Here is a 19,388-nt window from a genome sequence, read left to right on the forward strand (position 1 = left end):
GAGGCATCTCATTTGGGACTTTTTAGCTTAAAGTTGTGGGTGACATGTTAGAAGTTTATAATGTTGGATAGAGAAAAGTTTTTTGGTTTTTTTACACTCTCTCATAGTGCTAGTACTCTTGTACCTCCAGTGAAGCTGAATGTTGGAAGATTCAGGACAAAGAAAAAAAGTACAGTGGTACCTCAGGTTACTGACGCTTCAGGTTACAGACTCCGCTAACCCAGAAATAGTACCTTGGGTTAAGAACTTTACCTCAGGATGAGAACAGAAATTGTGCGACAGCAGCGGGAGGCCCCATTAGCTAAAGTGGTACCTCAGGTTAAGAACAGTTTCAGGTTAAGAACGGACCGCCAGAACGAATTAAGTTCTTAACCCGAGATATCACTGTACTTTGTCACACAGCACATAGTTTAACCACGGAACCTGCACCTACCGGAGATGGCCACAAACTCTGATGGCTTTAAAAGAGGGTTAAGGATATTCATGGAGCAGAGAGCTAGGATTAGCTACTAGCCACGATGGCTATGCTCTGCCTCCACAGTTGGAGGCTGCAATGCTTCTTGGGTACCATTTGCTGGAAACCTCATGTGTTGTGATTCAGTGTTTCTTGATTTAATGAACCATAGTTCCATTTACGTCCAAGCTAGGGAGACTACAGCTAGTAAGACCAGAATGAGCCAAGATCATAAACCATGGTTTGGAGTTGGCTTAAAATCCTGGCATGCTCTGAACCTGGTAACCAGAAGTTTCCTGATTGGGGCATAAGAAACGATGGTCAATTAGCCTGGGAAATTAATAATAATAATAATAATAATAATAATAATAATAATAATTTGTATACTGCTCTATACCCGCAGGTCTCAGGGCAGCTCACAGGATAAAACCACAATATAAAAACACAAAATACATAATCAAAATTAAAAACAAGAGCAACCCAATTATCCCCCCCCCCGGCATTTTTAAAGGGCATTGAATGTCAGCCAACCAACGGCCTGGCTAAGGAGGAACATTTTTGGAAATGTTGAATTGTGGTGCGCTGAGGACACAAAAGGCAGTTTCAAGGCTTGTTCATTGCTTGCTTGAATAAGCTGAGCTGCGTACATTCCAACTGGGCCATAAAGTGCTCCCTCCGTAGAAGATTCACTCTGTGTAGCATTCCCAGGCATTTGAGAGCCTGTAGAGCGCGCTCTCTCTCTCTCTCTCTCTCTCTCTCTCATACAGCGTTCCTTGCACATAACAAAGCTTTTCGTTGCAGCTCCAGCCCTCCTGTGTAGATTGAATAAATAAATAAATCTCCAAATATACTCTTTAAACGCCAGTTTATTGCAAGGGAAGTTCTTACTGTTTTGTGTTATTCACTTTTTTGTGGCACTGCCTATTTATTGCATCCTACAAAACTTGTATGTTTTGATAGTCGTGGTCCATGATGTACAGTTGTAAAGTAGAGGCAGCAGCAGATGGGCGGCTGCTTTTGATATAAGGCTTTAATATTGCATGCAAGCCATATACGTATATAGCTGTGAGATAATTACTTTTTTCCCCTGTAATGCAAAGCTGTCGAGGAAGAACCCGCTTCTCCACTCTCTCTCTCTGTGTGTGGAGATATAGATAGATAGATAGATGATAGATAGATAGATAGATATAAACACATTGCAGTATTAATCTAATAAATAATTCCTGTGTGTCTGTTTTGTCTCAGCTGGTGGACCAATAGTGGTTTTTTGCTTGATGAACAGCTGTTTGATTCTAGCAGGTTAGCTGCCAGAGGGGCACAGTTCATCTCTCCATAAGGAGGATGTCTTCCACAGGACATAGAATGTAATTACAGCACGGCTGGGTAGTACTACAGTTGCTTAGGTTGACTTCTCATGGCTATTTACAGTGAGATACTAGAAGTTAGGGGCAGCCAATGAAGCTGACTGCTGAAAGATGCGGGGCAGACCAAAGGAAATACTTTTACATGGTCATATGACATCCTTATGACGCTGGCTCCCATGAGAGGCCACGATGGTCACCAACTTCTTTGGCTTTAAAAGAGGAATGGACAAATGGATGGAGGACTGGTTATGGTTGGAGGCAGCACCCCTCTGAATACCAGCTACTGGGGATCACAATTCTGTTGTACTTGGGTCCTTCTGGTAGGCTTCCCACAAGCCTCTGTGAAGACAGGGTGATTAACTCAATGGGCCTCTGGCCTGATCCACTAGGGCTGTTCTTATGCCCTTACTTTGACTTCTAACATGATGGTCAGTAACTCATTATGGGGCCGATCCTTTGCAGGGTTGCACCCTTATGCTGGATAACGCAAACATGTGTACAAAGGAAGAACTGGCACACTCAGCGTTTGGGGCCAAAAGGCGGGTTCGCCTTGCACATTGAGTTAGCAAGGTTTCAGGATGGATAAGCAAGTGAGAATTTGTGGCAGGCTTGTCCAGGACCTCTGAGTTGCTTAGACAGCTAGCCACTTAGACACTTTCATATAGTGCAGGGTGTAGTGGTTCAGAGCGGTGGACTCGTAATCTGGGGAACCGGGTTCGCGTCTCCGCTCCTCCACATGCAGCTGCTGGGTGACCTTGGGCCAGTCACACTTCTTTGAAGTCTCTCAGCCTCACTCACCTCACAGAGTGTTTGTTATGGGGGAGGAAGGGAAAGGAGATTGTTAGCTGCTTTGAGACTCCTTCGGGTAGTGATAAAGTGGGATATCAAAGCCAAACAGCAACTCTTCTTCCTCCTCCTGTTCTTCTTCTTCTTCTTCTTCTTCTTCTTCTTCTTCTTCTTCTTCTTCTTCTTCTTCTTCTCCCAAATGTTGTTGGGACTACAGCTCCCACTTTTGGCGACCAGTGACCATGCTGGTTGGCGCTGACGGAAACGGGAGTTGATCAACATCTGGAGAGCCACAGGATCGGTAGTGGCGCCCACCCTGTGGAATGCCCTTCCAGCAGATGTCAAAGAGATAAACAACTACCTGACATTCAGAAGACATCTTAAGGCAGCCCTGTTCAGGGAAGTTTTTAACGTGTGATATTTTACTGTATTTTTGGTTTTTATGGAAGCCGCCCAGAGTGGCTGGGGAGGCCCAGCCAGATGGGCGGGGTATAAATAATAAATTATTATTATTATTATTATTATTATCCCCATTCCTTACATAGTATATGTTGAACACTGGGTTGCGTGTGGTGTAGCTTGAAGTTTGGTTTTCCAGGTGGAGCAGGCAGTGGTTGGATGGAGTTTTGAGTTTGTGTAGTTCACAATTTTGGCCTCCAGGGCATAGAACTGTAGAGTTGGAGGAGACAACGGTCATCCTTTCCAACCCCCAGAATGCAGGAATCTTGCCCACAGCTATCCCTGGATGGGTTCGAACCGCCAACCTTCTAGTTAACAGACAGACATACTGATCCCTTGCACCACAGAGCCCCTCATAGCATTGGAAGGGACCATGAGGGTCATTGAGCCCAACCCCCTGAAATGCAGGAATCTTTTGCTTAACGTGGGGCTCGAACCCACAGTCCTGAGATTAAGAGTCTCATGCTCTACCGACTGAGCTATCCCAGCATGATAATGTGTTGTGGTTATATGGCCTGACTAATGCCTGAGTGGCAAAGGGGATGAGGCCCAGGGACCATGGTTCAAGATCTATGACACCTTTTAATCTTGGCATTTTGGTTTGAACTAGTGTAAAATGTCGCCATGCTCACAAATATTTAAATAGCATAATTCTTATTTTTTTAAAGTAAGTATGCACAGGATCATAGGGCTTGAAGAAGCTGTTAAGCTGATCAGGTTCTAATTTTAGGTCAACTTGAAAGTGATTATAGCAGCAAAATCTGAAACAGTTGTGGTGCTAGAAGAATCCATGCTGTTACAAGATTGTAAGAGTAGGCTAGATCTTAAGCGTGTTCAGCACTGAGGGCCAACTTGCCCCGTTCCTTAGATTTGCAGATCTTCAGCTGTATAGGAAATAGAAATTTAACAGCCAATTCAACCCTCTCCAGTTCCATGCAAAGGTTTCTCTGTCTCCCCCCATCTTCTTTTTCTCTTTCTGCACAATTCAGCCACAATTCAGTTAGGGGCATAGCTGAGGAGAGAAGTAGCCAGATTTGGAGCACATAACAAATTCATGACTGATGAAGGATTGCAGCACAGGGCTCCCTAACCAGTACTCCGCTAGATATCCATCAGTGGATATGGATGAAATATCTGCTAGATCACAGTGGCGCTCATTTTTTTTAATATAGATTTTATTTAGAACCTGTTTGGCCCTGATGCCTTTTTTTAAAAAAATGTACGTTTCTTGTTCATTTGGGGATGCTTGGAAAGTCTGAAACTCAGGTGAGAACTGCACTGAAATTAAGACTGAAAATCTCACAGTTACACAAGAATAAACCCCAATATTGTGACTGGGACTTGTCTGGATGGAAGTGTGAACAACCTAATCTAATAACCTGATAACGATGTTTTGTGCTTTGGGAGCTTGGGAGAGGGAAACCATCAAGATGCAATTTATTTCACAGAAGCTAGAGCACACCTGGATAAAATTAAGAAGTACTGTACCATACACTGGTGCCATCTAAATGCCTTCTTCTAAGGATGCGGAATATTTTGCTCATAAACATGCATACAGTGTACTCTATGCAAAAATCTTAAAGAGTTATTTCCTAGCCTTGTTTATTGTGGGTTGCAGGTGACCACAACTAGGCTGTTTAATACCTCTGTTGACTGCTGCATGAACTGCTCATAATGAACATTGTGATCTCCTCCCCATCTCATTTCTGTAGGCTGTTCAGTTGGCCCCTAGACGATGGCTAAACCTGCAGGAATACCAGAGTAAGAAACTGATGGCTGATCACGGGGTCACAGTTCAGAGATTCTTCGTGGCTGACACTGCAAATGATGCTCTTGAGGCTGCTAAGAGACTAAGTAAGTTGACTAGTAATGAAGTGAAACCTGCAGAGGCTGTAAACCAGCCTGGAAAATTACGTTGTGCTGCAAATATATTGTTGCATACATGTTGCATACGGTCTTTGAAGCGAAGACACGTTTTTATTCTAGGGATCGGAAATATATAAAGATAACGAACGTGGTTTCATATGCAATCTTTATTCCATTTAGTCCCAGAGGCTCTGAGTGTCAGCATATATACATATATAACGGAACGTGCAGTGTAGTGCGGAATAGCGGATGCAGTTGCTCAATATGACTTTTCCAGAATTTCATTTCCCTTTCTTGCTATCAGTCCTGCTAAACAGCAAACTTGGATAGTGAGCGCTGACAGGATTGTAGACAAACTGGGATCACTGATAAACAGGAGGGGTAGTCCTATACTTGGGCGGGACGCGGGTGGCGCTGTGGGTTAAACCACAGAGCCTAGGACTTGCTGATCAGAAGGTCGGTGGTTTGAATCCCCGCGATGGGGTGAGCTCCCATTGTACGGTCCCAGCTCCTGCCAACCTAGCAGTTCGAAAGCAGTTCGAAAGTGCAAGTAGATAAATAGGTACCGCTCCGGTGGGAAGGTAAACGGTGTTTCCGTGTGCTGCTCTGGTTTGCCTGAAGCAGCTTAGTCATGCTGGCCCCATGACCCGGAAGCTGTACGCCGGCTCCCTCAGCCAAAAAAGCAAGATGAGCACTGCAACCTCAGAGTCGGTCACGACTGGACCTAATGGTCAGGGGTCCCTTTACCTTTTAGTCCTATACTTAGGATAGGGCTGGGGACCCCAGTATTGCAGAATCTTAAAAAATATAAAAATTAAAAATCCACCAAAGGGGGCAACCTCCCCCCAAAAAACCCCCTAATGTGGAATGAACATGCTCGCTAGTTATGAAATGTTGACTATCAGTTGGAAAAAGAAAGTAGTGTGTAGGAGAGAATGGAATGGCATTCCAGAATGGGGCAGGGCTGGCTGCCTAGGCCCCTAAGCAAGAAACTTACTGTTAGATAATGAGGGCACTACAATCTTGTGTTGCCAGGTCCCACGTGTACTTTAAAAAATAAATAAATGAAAAAGAAAGTTTGGCTGGCGGAAGGAATTGTTGCTTAGTCTGCATGGTGACCAAGCTGCCAGATGCCATTAGCTGGTTACTAGATATGTATGCAAGTCTACATCTCTGCATTCTTATTTACTGAGCTGATTTTGTTATGTCGTTAGTGTGCTGCCAAAACTCCCCTTGGCTGTTATGCCAGGGGGTGGCGGTGGTCTCCCTGTGCATGTGTGAATTGTAGGTGTTTGCAGTATTAATGTTAATGGTTTATATGAATTTTTAATGGTATAATGTGTTTATGTTTATGTAAGTCACTTGGAAACCTTGGTAATAAGTGACTAATACATCTAAATATTATTACTATTATTAAGTAGCAAGTTTCCTCAGACTCTGGGGCTTATTTCTGCAAAAACCTGCATAGGACTGCGCTGCCAGCCATTGCTAAGTAGTTTATTTTATGTTCATTACATTTCTACGTAAAAGTCCTTGGATAACCAGGTAAATAAACTGTTACACAATAGCAATAAAAATGTTCCAACAGTAAAACCATCAAAATCACCAAAGGCAATTAAAAGCCAGGAAATGAAATATATTGATAGAGTAATTGAATTTCAGCCATCTCATTTCTGACTCCTGATACCTGTTTAGAATGTCCACAGTCACACCTGGGTTCAAGGAAAAGGGGAAACAGAGCTTAATGTCTGATGCATCACTCCAAATCCCCAAATAGCTGCATGCGTCATGTAGACATGAAACAGAATGGAAATCAAATAAAAACAAAACAAAACAAAATGTTTTGTGCACAAAACGTGCAGAATCCAGTACCATAATGTCATGGGGAACCTTCTGAAATCAGTCAGGTACAGTGGTACCTCGGGTTACATACGCTTCAGGTTACATACGTTTCAGGTTACACACTCTGCTAACCCAGAAATAGTGCTTCAGGTTAAGAACTTTGCTTCAGAATAAGAACAGAAACCGTGCTCCTGCGGTGCAGCAGCAGCAGGAGGCCCCATTAGCTAAAGTGGTGCTTCAGGTTAAGAACAGTTTCAGGTTAAGAATGGACCTCCGGAACGAATTAAGTACTTAACCCGAGGTACCACTGTAGTTGGTTTGGAATCCTGGCATATTTCATTGACCACTTTTATCCTGCTTTATAGCTCCAAAGTAGCTTACTAAAGATTCTCATAGTATAATGAGTCTTCCCTTATATGTTCTTTCGGCCACCACATACTGCGCAGCAGCTTTTACTGAGCACCTCTGGGGCAAAGGAGTGGGGCGGAGTGAAGTCTTGTGGTGAAGTCTCACCTTTCCTTTCCCTGTTTTATGAAGGGCAACATGATTTCTGCCCAGCCTGTCACACATGTGTGTGGCAAGATTGGGCAAGTGCCATCTGTCTTGGCTGCTTTGTGCTCTTGTCATATGATTAATTCAGGTCAATTGGGAAGACACACAGGCACTCATAGTTAAGAACTGAGCCAGGGACAGGTCTGGCTCCAGGCCATTCAAGCCACATACAACATTCTGGAAGAGTGGCAGAGGTATCCAGGAGCTCCATGGGCTTCTCTTAGCCCCGCACCTCCGTTGGAAACCTATTGGCTTTAATGCAGGCATAGGCAAACTCCGGCCGTCCAGATGTTTAGGACTACAATTCCCATCATCCCTAGCTAACAGGATCAGTGGTCAGGGATGATGGGAATTGTAGTCCGAAACATCTGGAGGGCCGGAGTTTGCCTATGCCTTCTTTAATGGGACTTCAAAGTCAATTTGTAACTCTGTGCTTAGTGCCAGTAAATGCTGCGTTCCAAATTAAAGAACTAAGCTCTACATATGCAGCCTTGCTCTTCCATAGGTGAAAGTTGTTTCGGTAATAGTCCTTCAGATTGCAATGACAATAAGGCAGCAGAATGCAGCGTGTGCCACTTCAGCAGATTAAATGAAAATTATCTCCTGTGAGGCTCTGAACTCATCATATTTAATCTCTCCCTTTTCATTCTCTCATCAGCTCACTTTAAGGACTGCTGAGCCCAGAAAAAGATCTTGTAGCGTACCTTTACTCGCTGCTTTTAACTTGAGATGTGATACTACTTAATAAGATAAGGGCTTTTATAAATAGGACTGAAAAGAAAACTAGTTGTATGCATGTCATAATAAAAAGAGACGGATCTCTAGACTGAGTAATGTTCTCACTGTTCGGCATTTCCATGGTTTATTAATGATATTGCCATTGATTGCAGTGTATGATTACAGGGATATTAATATCAGGAGGGGGGTGGGAAGCATATTGTGTTTTTAAAGCATGGAGCAAACAACAATAACAAAGGGGCCGGAGTTGTCAAGCATGGGATGCGTTTCTGCTTGCACAAGTTTCTGCCAGCTCCCCTACCTCTCTGCTGGTCCCCATTCCTGAGAATCACCTGACCCAAACTGGGCTCTGAAGTGGGGGTTCACGTCTAAAGCACTGGGCAGGTCATGGTTGGTTCATGGACTGGAGCAAGTCAGGTGCCCAGCTGTGATTGAACAATGTTGTATGAAACTGGAGTGCATAGTGGGAATGCATAGTTTCAGAGCCTAGCCAATGTGGGCTTGAACAGTTCTGAAAACAAGCATGATACGGAACGATGGAGGAGGGTGTCTCTGCTGAAGTACGATAGCCCCATCTGTACTGGCATTCTGTTGGCTTTGGAAAACGGACCTGTTTACACAGGCATTCCCTTGATCTCCCGACCTTTTAAATTGCTCTGTTTAATTGGATTGTTTTATTGCGGGAGGCAGTGGAAGACAGGAGTGACTGGCGTGCACTGGTCCATGGGGTCACAAAGAGTCGGACACGACTAAACAACAACATTGCCTCTTTTATTTATGGGTGCCTATATTTAAATATTTGTGGCTTTTTGCGCTTTGTAAACCACTTAGGGGCCCATTTCAGCTTTAAGATATATATAAATTTATTTATACTGCTGCTGCTGCTGCTTATTCTGCTGTTAGTATTCCATCACTATGTCAGTAAAACACATGGTGGTGGAAAAACGTTTATGATTCATTCATTGAACTGCCTTGCATCTTCCATCTTTGAAAGTATGTTTCCATCATTCGCAGCGATAATGTTCCATTTTATTTAAGTGTATCAAGTGCACAGTGAATTAACTGGATTATTTAAGACATCTTTGAATTTTAGTGTAAAGGGAATTGCAAGAGCTATGAAATTACTGCCATGCTCCACTAAGCCGTTAATTAACACAGTCCTTGTAGTTAACTTGCTTGTTGGGGCATCATTTTGTTGTGTTTAGTTAAATTCAGTCTGAATAATGCATTTCAAAATTCATATGTTGTTCGTCTACTTATCCCTGCAAACCAACGTATGTTTCATTTAGTTATCTAGAACGTCATTTGGGCCATTGCAGGATACGACGCCATGATAGTTACATGAACAGAAACCACCATTGCACTTCTGTAGATTTCCCAGATGGTATACAGAGCCATGTGCTTCTCTGCTGTACCCTGGGGTTGAAAAACCCTGGCATTCCCTAGAAAGATCATCTTAGCTGGGTGTCTTCTCTTTCCCCATGCCCACAAGATAGACGAAGTGGTAAGACAGACAAAGACCAGTAAGAAACCTGGGTTAGTTGTGTTCATGTCTTCAACCAGACCTTCAGTTGATTAACAGTCTATGTCCTTTTAAATGTGTTCGTTTGGGGGGGTATTGTTTTATCACTGTTCTTATTAGGTATTTTGTGTTTCTTTATATTGTAATTTTATGTTGTGAACCACCCTGAAATCTTCAGATGAAGGGTGTCATACAGATCTAATAAATTAATAATATAATATAATATAATATAATATAATATAATATAATATAATAATGTTCACCACAACCCTAAAGTTTAAAACACAGATTTAAAACTAAAAGGACTGAACTACAGGAGTTGTTTAAAAATACTTGGATGAAGCAAAAGGTTTTCTCTTGGCATTGGAAAAAAACCCCATGAGGATGCGCACTTGACAGCACTGGTTGTTCCAGAGTCTTTGTTGGCATAGATCACAATGTGTGAGTGTCCATCAGGTCTTTAATGGTTTGGGGGCAGATGTGGCCATTCTCAGTCTCTTCACAAGGAATTCATTTGGGTTTTTCCTCTTGGGCTTGCATTCCCCTTTCTCTCTGGTCTGAATCTCTCCCTACCTGCATGATCTTCACCATGCTGAATGCTAACTGTAAAGGTAAAGGGACCCCTGAGTGTTAGGTCCAATCGCGGACGACTCTGGGGTTGTGGCACTCATCTCACTTTACTGGCCGAGGGAGCTGGCGTACAGCTTCTGGGTCATGTGGCCAGCATGACTAAGCTGCTTCTGGCGAACCAGAGCAGCTCATGGAAACGCCGTTTACCTTCCCGCCGGAGCGGTACCTATTTCTCTACTTGCATTTTGACGTGCTTTCAAACTGCTAGTTGGGTAGGAGCTGGGACCGAGCAACGGGAGCTCAACCTGTCGCGGGGATTCGAACCGCCGACCTTCTGATTGGCAAGCCCTAGTCTCTGTGGTATAGACCACCCACGTCCCGAATGCTAATTCGATATAAATCAGCATTTGAAACCCAATTCTGATTATTGTTTTAACTGACCATAGCATCCCAGCTTGAGGGGCGTGGGGAGCCTGTTAGCTCATGATCTCTCATTCATCATGATTCAGAGATTGGGAAGCGTTGCATCTGCATTGAGCCAGGGAGAGACAGCCTTGGAATAGTTTGCCTGACTGCCAGTGCTTGCAGTTAATAAACAGCTTCCAAAAGTTTCTGTTTGCAAATGAAAATTTTACTGGTGGATACAGTTCCTTCAGACACAAGCCTCTGCAGTACTAAAGTCGGTGGCAATGTTAGAATGCCCTATGTGTTTAGTACATTTCTTGATTAACGGTTTCCCTGAAAAATATGTCAAAAACTGCTGGAAGTTGCTAGTGAAAAAGGGGGAAAGAACATAAAAGGATTTGTAAACATGCTTAATGGAGTTGATAGACTCCCCCCACCCCAAGCAAAGCGGATGACTAGAAAATTAAAGTCATGGCATTAATGCATGCCTGCAAAGGGGATTCTGTCTAGTAAAAGACAGAACCCAAAGGATTTTTGGCTTTGCACATTGCCAAGCAATTCTTAGTTGAAACGACTTTATAAGAAGCACTGCTTATAAGTCAGCGCTAAGTCATTTTATGCTCCAGGTCAAGAGCCTGCAAGTATCCAACAAATAAGGAAATAACACATTCTGTATAATCATGAAAGTACTCTGTTATGCCCAATCTGCCTTATGATAGAAGCTCAAAATAAACAATTTTGTCTTTTTATATCTGTATTTAACATGGCATAACAAGCCAAGAGATTTGAGAGCTTGCTTCCAAATTCGTCTGTGAGGGAACGATCATAATGTATCGTTAGTATTTGCACGGGGCTTTCAGTTGGTGTCAGGTATGAGGCTGAACTTCTTTAGAGAGAGGAGACAGATGGGATTAAGGTAGCAACCTAAAAATATCGGCATTGGTATTGACTTCTAATGAACGTGAATAAACATCCACATTTGCAAGCTGCAGATGCATTTGAAGTTGCTAGATTTTGGTTTTGCTGCATGAACAGAGTAAGATCAGATTTCCCTTTATGGCTTTGACTTGCTGAGGGCAGGTTTCTCTGGAAGGGGGCAGCGGGGGGTGGGCTGCCTTCAGTTAGTTCTTTGTGACAAAGGAATTTAATAATAGGATGTGAGCTATGCTAGTAATTGTTGTGTATTTTGGATTCCCACCTCCACATATCCCTGATCAAGAATTTCATTTGATGGGGTGAGTGAAGGTTCTGCTGTGTGAGAAAACTTTCCCATTCACTGTCAAGAAGAGGAGAGCTCTGCGCGGGCTTGTGTACAGTGGTACCTCGGGTTACATACACTTCAGATTACAGATGCTTCAGGTTGCAGACGCTTCAGGTTACAGACTCCGCTAACCCAGAAATAGTACTTCAGGTTAAGAACTTTGCTTCAGGGTGAGAACAGAAATCATGCGGTGGCAGCGGGAGGCCCCATTAGCTAAAGTGGTACCTCAGGTTAAGAACATTTTTAGGTTAAGAACGCACCTCCAGAACGAATTAAGTACCTGAGGCACCACTGTAGTTCCTTGGGTTCAAATAGATGTTTCTGCAAGCAGACATTTTTTGCTGAAAAAGCAGCATACCCTGTGGGTGGGGGATGTGCTAAGCAGCTAATTTTGATCTCCTTAACACTCCATCAATCCGCCAATCCATCCCATTGTACGCATTTTGTGTGCACAGAACGAAAAATATGCACTTAAAGTACATACATTTAAATGTTTTTCAGTGAGTTTATCGATGTGCATTTGCACGTACATAGTTTACATAATTTACATAAACCTCAAGAAGAGGTGGCGCATCAAGAAAAAAGAGGGAAACTCATTGGAACAACTTTGCAAGTGCCACACATTCTTGGAACTCTTGTTGCTAATTCTGGACGCCTGAACCTTGGCCCTTGCTCCTGGACCAGACTTACTGTTACTGCTTCACTACCCCAGAATGTTTTTGCCTTGTTATTCTTATACATTCAATTTACATACCACCCTTCATCCATAGGGCGCTTCATAAGATAAAATTACAATATAAAAAACAGAAAATACATAGTAAAACTAAGAACAAAAACCAACTTAAGAATTCTCCCTCCCAGGGTCAGTAGGAATCCCCAAGAAGCTGGCAAGGCAGACAAGGTCAAGTAACATGTTTTATTTTCTGTTTTTCCTTCTTCTGACACACGAACAAGGCATGGCTGAACGTCAGTCAAACTTGACTGATCTTATCGCAATGTCTCCCCTCCACTGGGCAGAATTTTGCAGAATTCACCCCAACCGATCAGGGAACTTGACCGCCTGGTCTCCGCCAATTTTTACAGTCACTTCCTCATCATCGGAGGACATGCAGATCTTGGTGTATTCTCCCTGCTGGAAGGAGAACTCCCACAGCTCCATGCTCCTGTACTCTTGTCTCCTTGTAATTGTGTCTCTGTAACCTGATGATGCCTCTTTTTTTATCTGGATGGAGAAGAGAGGAGTGTGTCTATAGAAAACAGCTTTCTGTACAGAGGTAAAATTTACATTCGTTGCTCCAGCCACTTTTGCCTCTGGCCATGCCCACTGAAGATTGCCCCAAAGCGAATGACATCTCTAGATCGTGAAAGGTTCCTCATCCTACGGGACCGCCTCTCCCGGTATGCCCCACGGAGAGCCTCAAGGTCCATAAATAGCAACACCCTAGTGGTCCTGGGCCCTAAGGAAGTTAGATTAGCTTCAACCAGAGCCAGGGCCTTTTCCACTCTGGCTCCGGCCTGGTGGAACGCTCTGCCTCATGACACCAGGATCTGATTTCTTTCTACAGGGCCTGTAAGACAGAGTTGTTCCATCTGGCCTTTGGCTTGGAGCCAATTTGATTCCCTCCCCCTCTTTCTTTTTCCTTTTTCCTTTCTCCTCCTGTGATGAGGCTGCATTTTAATATTTTAATGTTGTATTTTAATCTTGTTTTTAAGTTGTTTTCATTCAACTTGTTTTTATTACTGCTTTATTATCATTATCCCTCCCTTTATACCAACTCGGAAACCTGAAGCTGAGCTGCAAACAAAGAAACTGAGTATGTCGGTAAGAACTGATCTTGGCTTAAGGTAAATGAACAAAGGCTGCCTTCACACCTCCTCTGCTAAATAACTAATTAATCTCCATGCTAGCTAATTATCATCACTACTCCATCCCTCCTTAATATGTTTCATTTACCACCTATCTTCTTTTTTGCACCTGAGCCAGAGGGCAGTTTTGTAGCTGGAAATTAATATGGTGTTGAACTTCCAGTCTAGCGAGATCTTCTGAATTTTCCATTTGCCATGCCGTTAAAGCATTCTTTTTGCCGTTCCAGGGTGCATAAATTGGCAGTATAGACTTTGGGGAGGGGTACCCAAATAAGGGACATGGGTGGCGCTGTGGGTTAAACCACAGAGCCTAGGGCTTGCCGATCAGAAGGTCAGCGGTTCGAATCCCCGCGATGGGATCCCCGTTGCTCGGTCCCTGCTCCTGCCCACCTAGCAGTTCAAAAGCACGTCAAAGTGCAAGTAGATAAATAGGTATCGCTCCGGCGGGAAGGTAAACGGCGTTTCCGTGCACTGCTCTGGTTCGCCAGAAGCGGCTTAGTCATGCTGGCCACATGACCCGGAAGCTGTGCGCCAGCTCCCTCGGCCAATAAAGCGAGATGAGCGCCGCAACCCCAGAGTCGTCCACGACTGGACCTAATGGTCAGGGGTCCCTTTACCTTTACCCAAATTTTGCCCCTTAGGACCTTGAATGTACTCTAGAGTCTGTGAAATTAAGGGGTGGATTTATTCATGTTGGCTGATTTTACAGACACAGACAAAAAAGAGTAAGCCATTTGCCCAACACCACTGAGAAAATAAATACTCGAGCAGAGATTTTGTATGTAAGCCTCCAGCTTGGCTGTCAGTCAACAAGGACCTCTTCAGTGTTGGTGGTGTTTCTCATAATATTTTAAGTCAGTGGGTAGGGAACCCATGGCCCTACAGAATTTGCTGGATTCCTACTCTCCCTGAGCCTTGGTTATGCTGATGGGAGCTGGAGTCGAACAGCATATGGAGGGCTACAGGATTCCCTAACCTCAGCTCAAAGTAACATGTGGTCTCCAAACAAATCAAGCTTAATTAATAAAGCAGTGTTGATAGGGAAATTCTTGAATAAGAAAATTACTCTCCCTCCCTCCCTTATTCCCCTGCCCTCCAGCACTTAGAAGTATCCATTTATACTTTTAGAAACTTTCACTAAGGACGTGAGTGCAAGCTGCAGCATACCTTTCGTTATTTTATAACCCTTCTCTGCCACCAAACGTCTTTGAATCAAATAGATTTATAGTAATGTGAGTAATGGATAGGGGGCCAGCAAATCAAAATCTCATTTCAGCTGTTTGACACTAATGTTGTGCTGAGTTACTGTTCTCCGTGTTGGATTTCTGATCAAATTACTAAAATTGCCACTTGGAAGTGGGAATGGAGACGAAAATACAAACAAAATATTGTTATAAATTGAGTACTGAATTTCATAGTTAGCATATGCCGTAGAAACCATTCTTTTTAATCCTGGCTATGTTGTGTGGTTTGTTTGTTTTTGTTTTTTTTGTTTTAAGGGAGTTTGATTGGTGACTTTTTCCGCAGAAGGCACAATTCCTAATATATAAATGTGATAAAAAGCCAGATTGTATTACAAATAACACGAGCACAAGGATAATTTGGGTTCTTTATTTCTAATTTATCGTGATGTATACTGTTATTCTTCAACTGTGAAAATAACTAGGCGTGCAAGCGAGGATGTGTTGCGAGTAACTCCACCTTCCTAATGTGTAAAATACAGAACTATTGCATGCTTAACATGGGCTGTGTTTCCATGTACGGCAGTTTGACACATGCTTTACGGACTTCAAGTCCTCCAGTGTTCTCACTTGAGGAAACTATGTAGGCATGAGTCTATCCATGCCCACCCAACCACTGTTCCATGTTGAATTTTTTTCTTCTCTGACGCAAGACATACAATAGCTAGCAGCATCCTGTAGTGAGATTTCTAACCTATATTCCATGTCAACAGCAGTTTCTGGTGAAGGCAGGATAGCCTACTTAAGACACTGCTTAACCTCTGTGACAGGGCTGGGCAACTTGTTGTCTTCAGATGTTGTTTGGCTCCAACTCTGTTGGCTTCAGCCAACAAGACTGGCATGTTGGAGCTTGATGGGAGTTGTAGTCCAGTAACATCTGGAGAGCTACACGTTGTCCATAGAGGTATTGTTGTTGGTTTAATTTTTATCCCACAATTTCAATGAGAAGCTCAGAATGCTTCACATGTTCTCTTCTCCCCATTTTTTTCTCCACAACACCTCCGTGAAGTAGGTTAGGGAAAGAGAGAGAGAGAGACCCAAGGTTGCCCCACACTCTTCTCAGACAGGCATGTGATTTACACCAATCACATATGTAGCATCGGAGGAGTGAAATTGCTATTGCTAAGTTCATTTCAAGTTGCTGTTGTAGAGAGGAAATTCACTGCTTCCAAGCTGTTGGGCCTGGGAAAATCCTGGAAGACTCAACTGCCAGTAGTGACCTCTACTTGCTACTACAAGCCAACTCCATAGAAATGGAAAACAGAAGGTTCCCTTGTCGTAAGCCCATTTGACCAGGGAAATATCCATAGTTAAAGGGTTGGGGTGGGACTCCCAGTGGCTGCTGGATCTTTCTATGAATGGCCCTTATAGAATAACCCGAAAGAGGGATCCATCAGAGATTTGGAAAGGCCCCCTTTAAAGGGAAATGGGAGAAGGGAGGGTGGCCTGTAACCGTTCCTCTTAATCTGCTATTCGGTTGATTTTCTGAGGATAGAGGAATAGTGCGGCATTCTTGTTTCTCGGCTTAAAAAGTTCAAGAACGTCATTTCTAGTTGTTTTTCTTGCTGTCAGAACAGGCTAGGTATGATTGAATCAGAATTTCCCAATAGCATGGAATGCATTAGTATAGCAAGAGCTGTCAGTTTGTTTTGACATTAATTTTGCTGTCACTTTCATGTTCCTGAAATACTCAGACAAGATGTAAAATAATAGTCACGGTTGAAAAACCAGATAACGTGTGATTGCCATAACTTTGTCTTCCTTCCAGAAACAGTGTTATCCTGATGTCGACCACTGGCATCACAAAGGCTTCCCCAGAAATTACCTGTTAATATTGCTACGTTCATTAGCACAGATTGGGTTAGTAATATTCAGTTGGATCCAGTACAGCTTCCTGTGAGCACTTCTCCATAGGCTGGAGGGGTGGAGCTTTAGGCTGTAGATGGTTGGTGGTGAAAATGGATCTCAGAATGTGGACCGCTGTTTCTTCAGTCCTTGGCAGTCCCCCATCCGGTTAGGGATAAGCCACTCCTCCCCTGCAAATGGCATGTCCATTACAGAACCATGTTCCCCTTCTGCTGCTTTGTAGCAGAGAAGGGACATCCACGTTTCTAGTCCTCTGCATGTCTCCAGACTTTTTCTTTTACTTCTGATATGTCGCTGTAGTATGCTGAATAGTATGAGAACAGCTATCTGGCTATGTATTCATGCATGCATGTATGCAGTGCTTTTTCCCCTTAAAAAACGTTTAGGGGTGCTCTCATTTTGACTCAAGAAAATCACCATTTTATAGTTCAAATTGGGAAAAATAAATACAGTAAATGGACAAAGATTTGCAAAATGTTTAGGGGTATTAGTACCCCTGCGTACCCCAGAAAAAGGTCTTTCTTTCTTTCTTTCTTTCTTTCTTTCTTTCTTTCTTTCCCAACCACTCCTTGACACTAACTATTTATTTATTTGTTTATTTAAATCACACTTTTTACTCAGTAGGTGAATAATAATAACATATAAAATATACAGGGGTACCTCCGTTTACGAACTTAATTTATTCCAGAACCCCGTTCTTACACTGAAAACATTCTTAAACTGAGGCGCGCTTTCCCAAATGAGGCCTCCCGCCGCTGTTGCCCTTCCACCAGTCGGCTTCCGTTTGTCTTCCGGGGCAAAGGTCGCTAGCCAAAACACCTACTTGCGGTTTTCCGGAGTGCATTGCCCGAGTTGTTCATTAACAGGACTGTTCTTCGACCGAGGTATGGCTGTACAATAATTAGGCAATATACGAAACTTAAAACATACATTTAACTTCCAAAATTTAAAGCGTTCAATAATTTAAATTCTTTTCTTTCTTTCTTTTTAAGTAAAACACCTGAGAAGCATTCAGGGTGCAGCTTTGTCCAGGTGTCTGAAACTCAGTAGGGATAGTGCTTGTCTAAACTCCTTGTGGGAAGGAGTTGTGGCTTCAAAACCGAAGGCTGCTGCAGGTAGAGGTGCTCCATCAGGCATGGAGAGCTTTGTATGTTAATGTCCTCACACTGGATGTGAGAATGTATAGGCATTCATTGCCATCTCCAGGCACTAGTTCAGCACCAATACAGGTACATCTGGTACAGATGCCATATTGCAGGTAGAGGTCCGCCTGGCCTAAAATTGCCATTGTGGCTTGCAGCAGGTGTCTGTTACTTCCAAATAGCGGCCATGCAGATGAGTTGCATGCATAGAAGAGATCTGGGTTGACAAAGAAGCAAAACACGTTGCTACAGCTTTCCCCAACCTGGAGCTCTCCAGATGCTTTGACTACTACTCCTATAGTCCCTGACCATTGGCCATGTTGAATGGGACTGATGGGAGCCAAAATGCAAGGACCCCAGGTTGGGAAAGATGGGGTGCTATATTGTGAGCTACAATCCCCACACCCAATCTCTCTGAACAGTAACCAGGTGGCTAACAGTTGGAAAAGAGATTCATTTATCAGTGAAATATTCTTTTTGGCAAGCAAATGTTTGGAAATGCAACATCCAACTTTGAAAGTAGGTCAGCGTAGACTGACTCTGGTGTCTGTTCTGTAGGACGTTGAGTGCATACGCCTGCTCACATTTCTTGAACCATCTGTCTCTTGAATGTTCTAAGGAATACTATGCTTTCTATGGTACTTCATTAAATTTATAATTTTCAAGGGTGATGGGGTGCGGGAAGCGAATGCTATGGTGTTATCAGGAAAGGAACTAAAAACAGCAGTGTTGTTGTTGTTGTTTAGTCATTTAGTCGTGTCCGACTCTTCATGACCCCATAGACCAGAGCATGTCAGGCACTCCTGTCTTCCACTTCCTCCCGCAACTGGGTCAAACTCATGCTGGTAGCTTCAAGAACACTATCCAACCATCTTGTCCTCTGTCGTCCCCTTCTCCATGTGCCCTCAATCTTTCCCAACACCAGGGTCTTTTCCAGGGAGTCTTCTCTTCTCATGAGGTGGCCAAATATTGGAGCCTCAGCTTCAGGATCTGTCCTTCCAGTGAGCAGTTAGGGCTGATTTCCTTAAGCATGGATAGGTTTGATCTTCTTGCAGTCCATGGGACTCTCAAGAGTCTCCTCCAACACCATAATTCAAAAGCATCAATAGAGGGTCGCAATGTCATTCCTGTGACATGCCCCTGTTTAGCATGCACTAGGCTCCATATCAAAAGAATGCGGGCGGATACAGTATAAGGGCATAAGAAGATTCATCATGTATCAGAGCAAAAGTCCATGTTGTTTGGTATCTTTGTTTCCTATGGTGCCAACCAGAGGCTTCTGGGAATTCTGGGAATTCCACAAGCCGGGCTCAAAGGCCACACCCTACTTGTTGTTTTGTGGCATATTTCAACTAAACTGATAAAAAGGATTGGGTTGTTTAGGAAAGCCTAAATAGGTTGGGGATCCTCAGCTCTGGAAGGAGAAGGAGAAAGAAGAGTTAAGCATGATAGAA

The 19,388-nt window shown here is 43.3% G+C and overlaps 1 protein-coding gene and 1 non-coding gene across 2 annotated transcripts in view; one reads left to right on the plus strand and one right to left on the minus strand.

The window, feature by feature from the left end:
* SUCLG2 (succinate-CoA ligase GDP-forming subunit beta) overlaps nucleotides 1-19,388 on the plus strand; it is a 212,720-nt gene that overhangs the window by 52,174 nt on the left and 141,158 nt on the right. Inside the window, exon 2 of the mRNA XM_053378249.1 lies at nucleotides 4,776-4,917. Coding sequence (XP_053234224.1) covers nucleotides 4,776-4,917 — 142 coding nt within the window. The remainder of the gene's footprint in view (nucleotides 1-4,775; nucleotides 4,918-19,388) is intronic.
* TRNAK-CUU (transfer RNA lysine (anticodon CUU)) lies at nucleotides 3,480-3,552 on the minus strand. Its single transcript has one exon. It is a non-coding gene; the product is annotated as a tRNA-Lys (tRNA).

Source organism: Podarcis raffonei, chromosome 2 (assembly GCF_027172205.1).
Source record: "Podarcis raffonei isolate rPodRaf1 chromosome 2, rPodRaf1.pri, whole genome shotgun sequence".
Taxonomy (NCBI): Eukaryota; Metazoa; Chordata; class Lepidosauria; order Squamata; family Lacertidae; genus Podarcis; species Podarcis raffonei.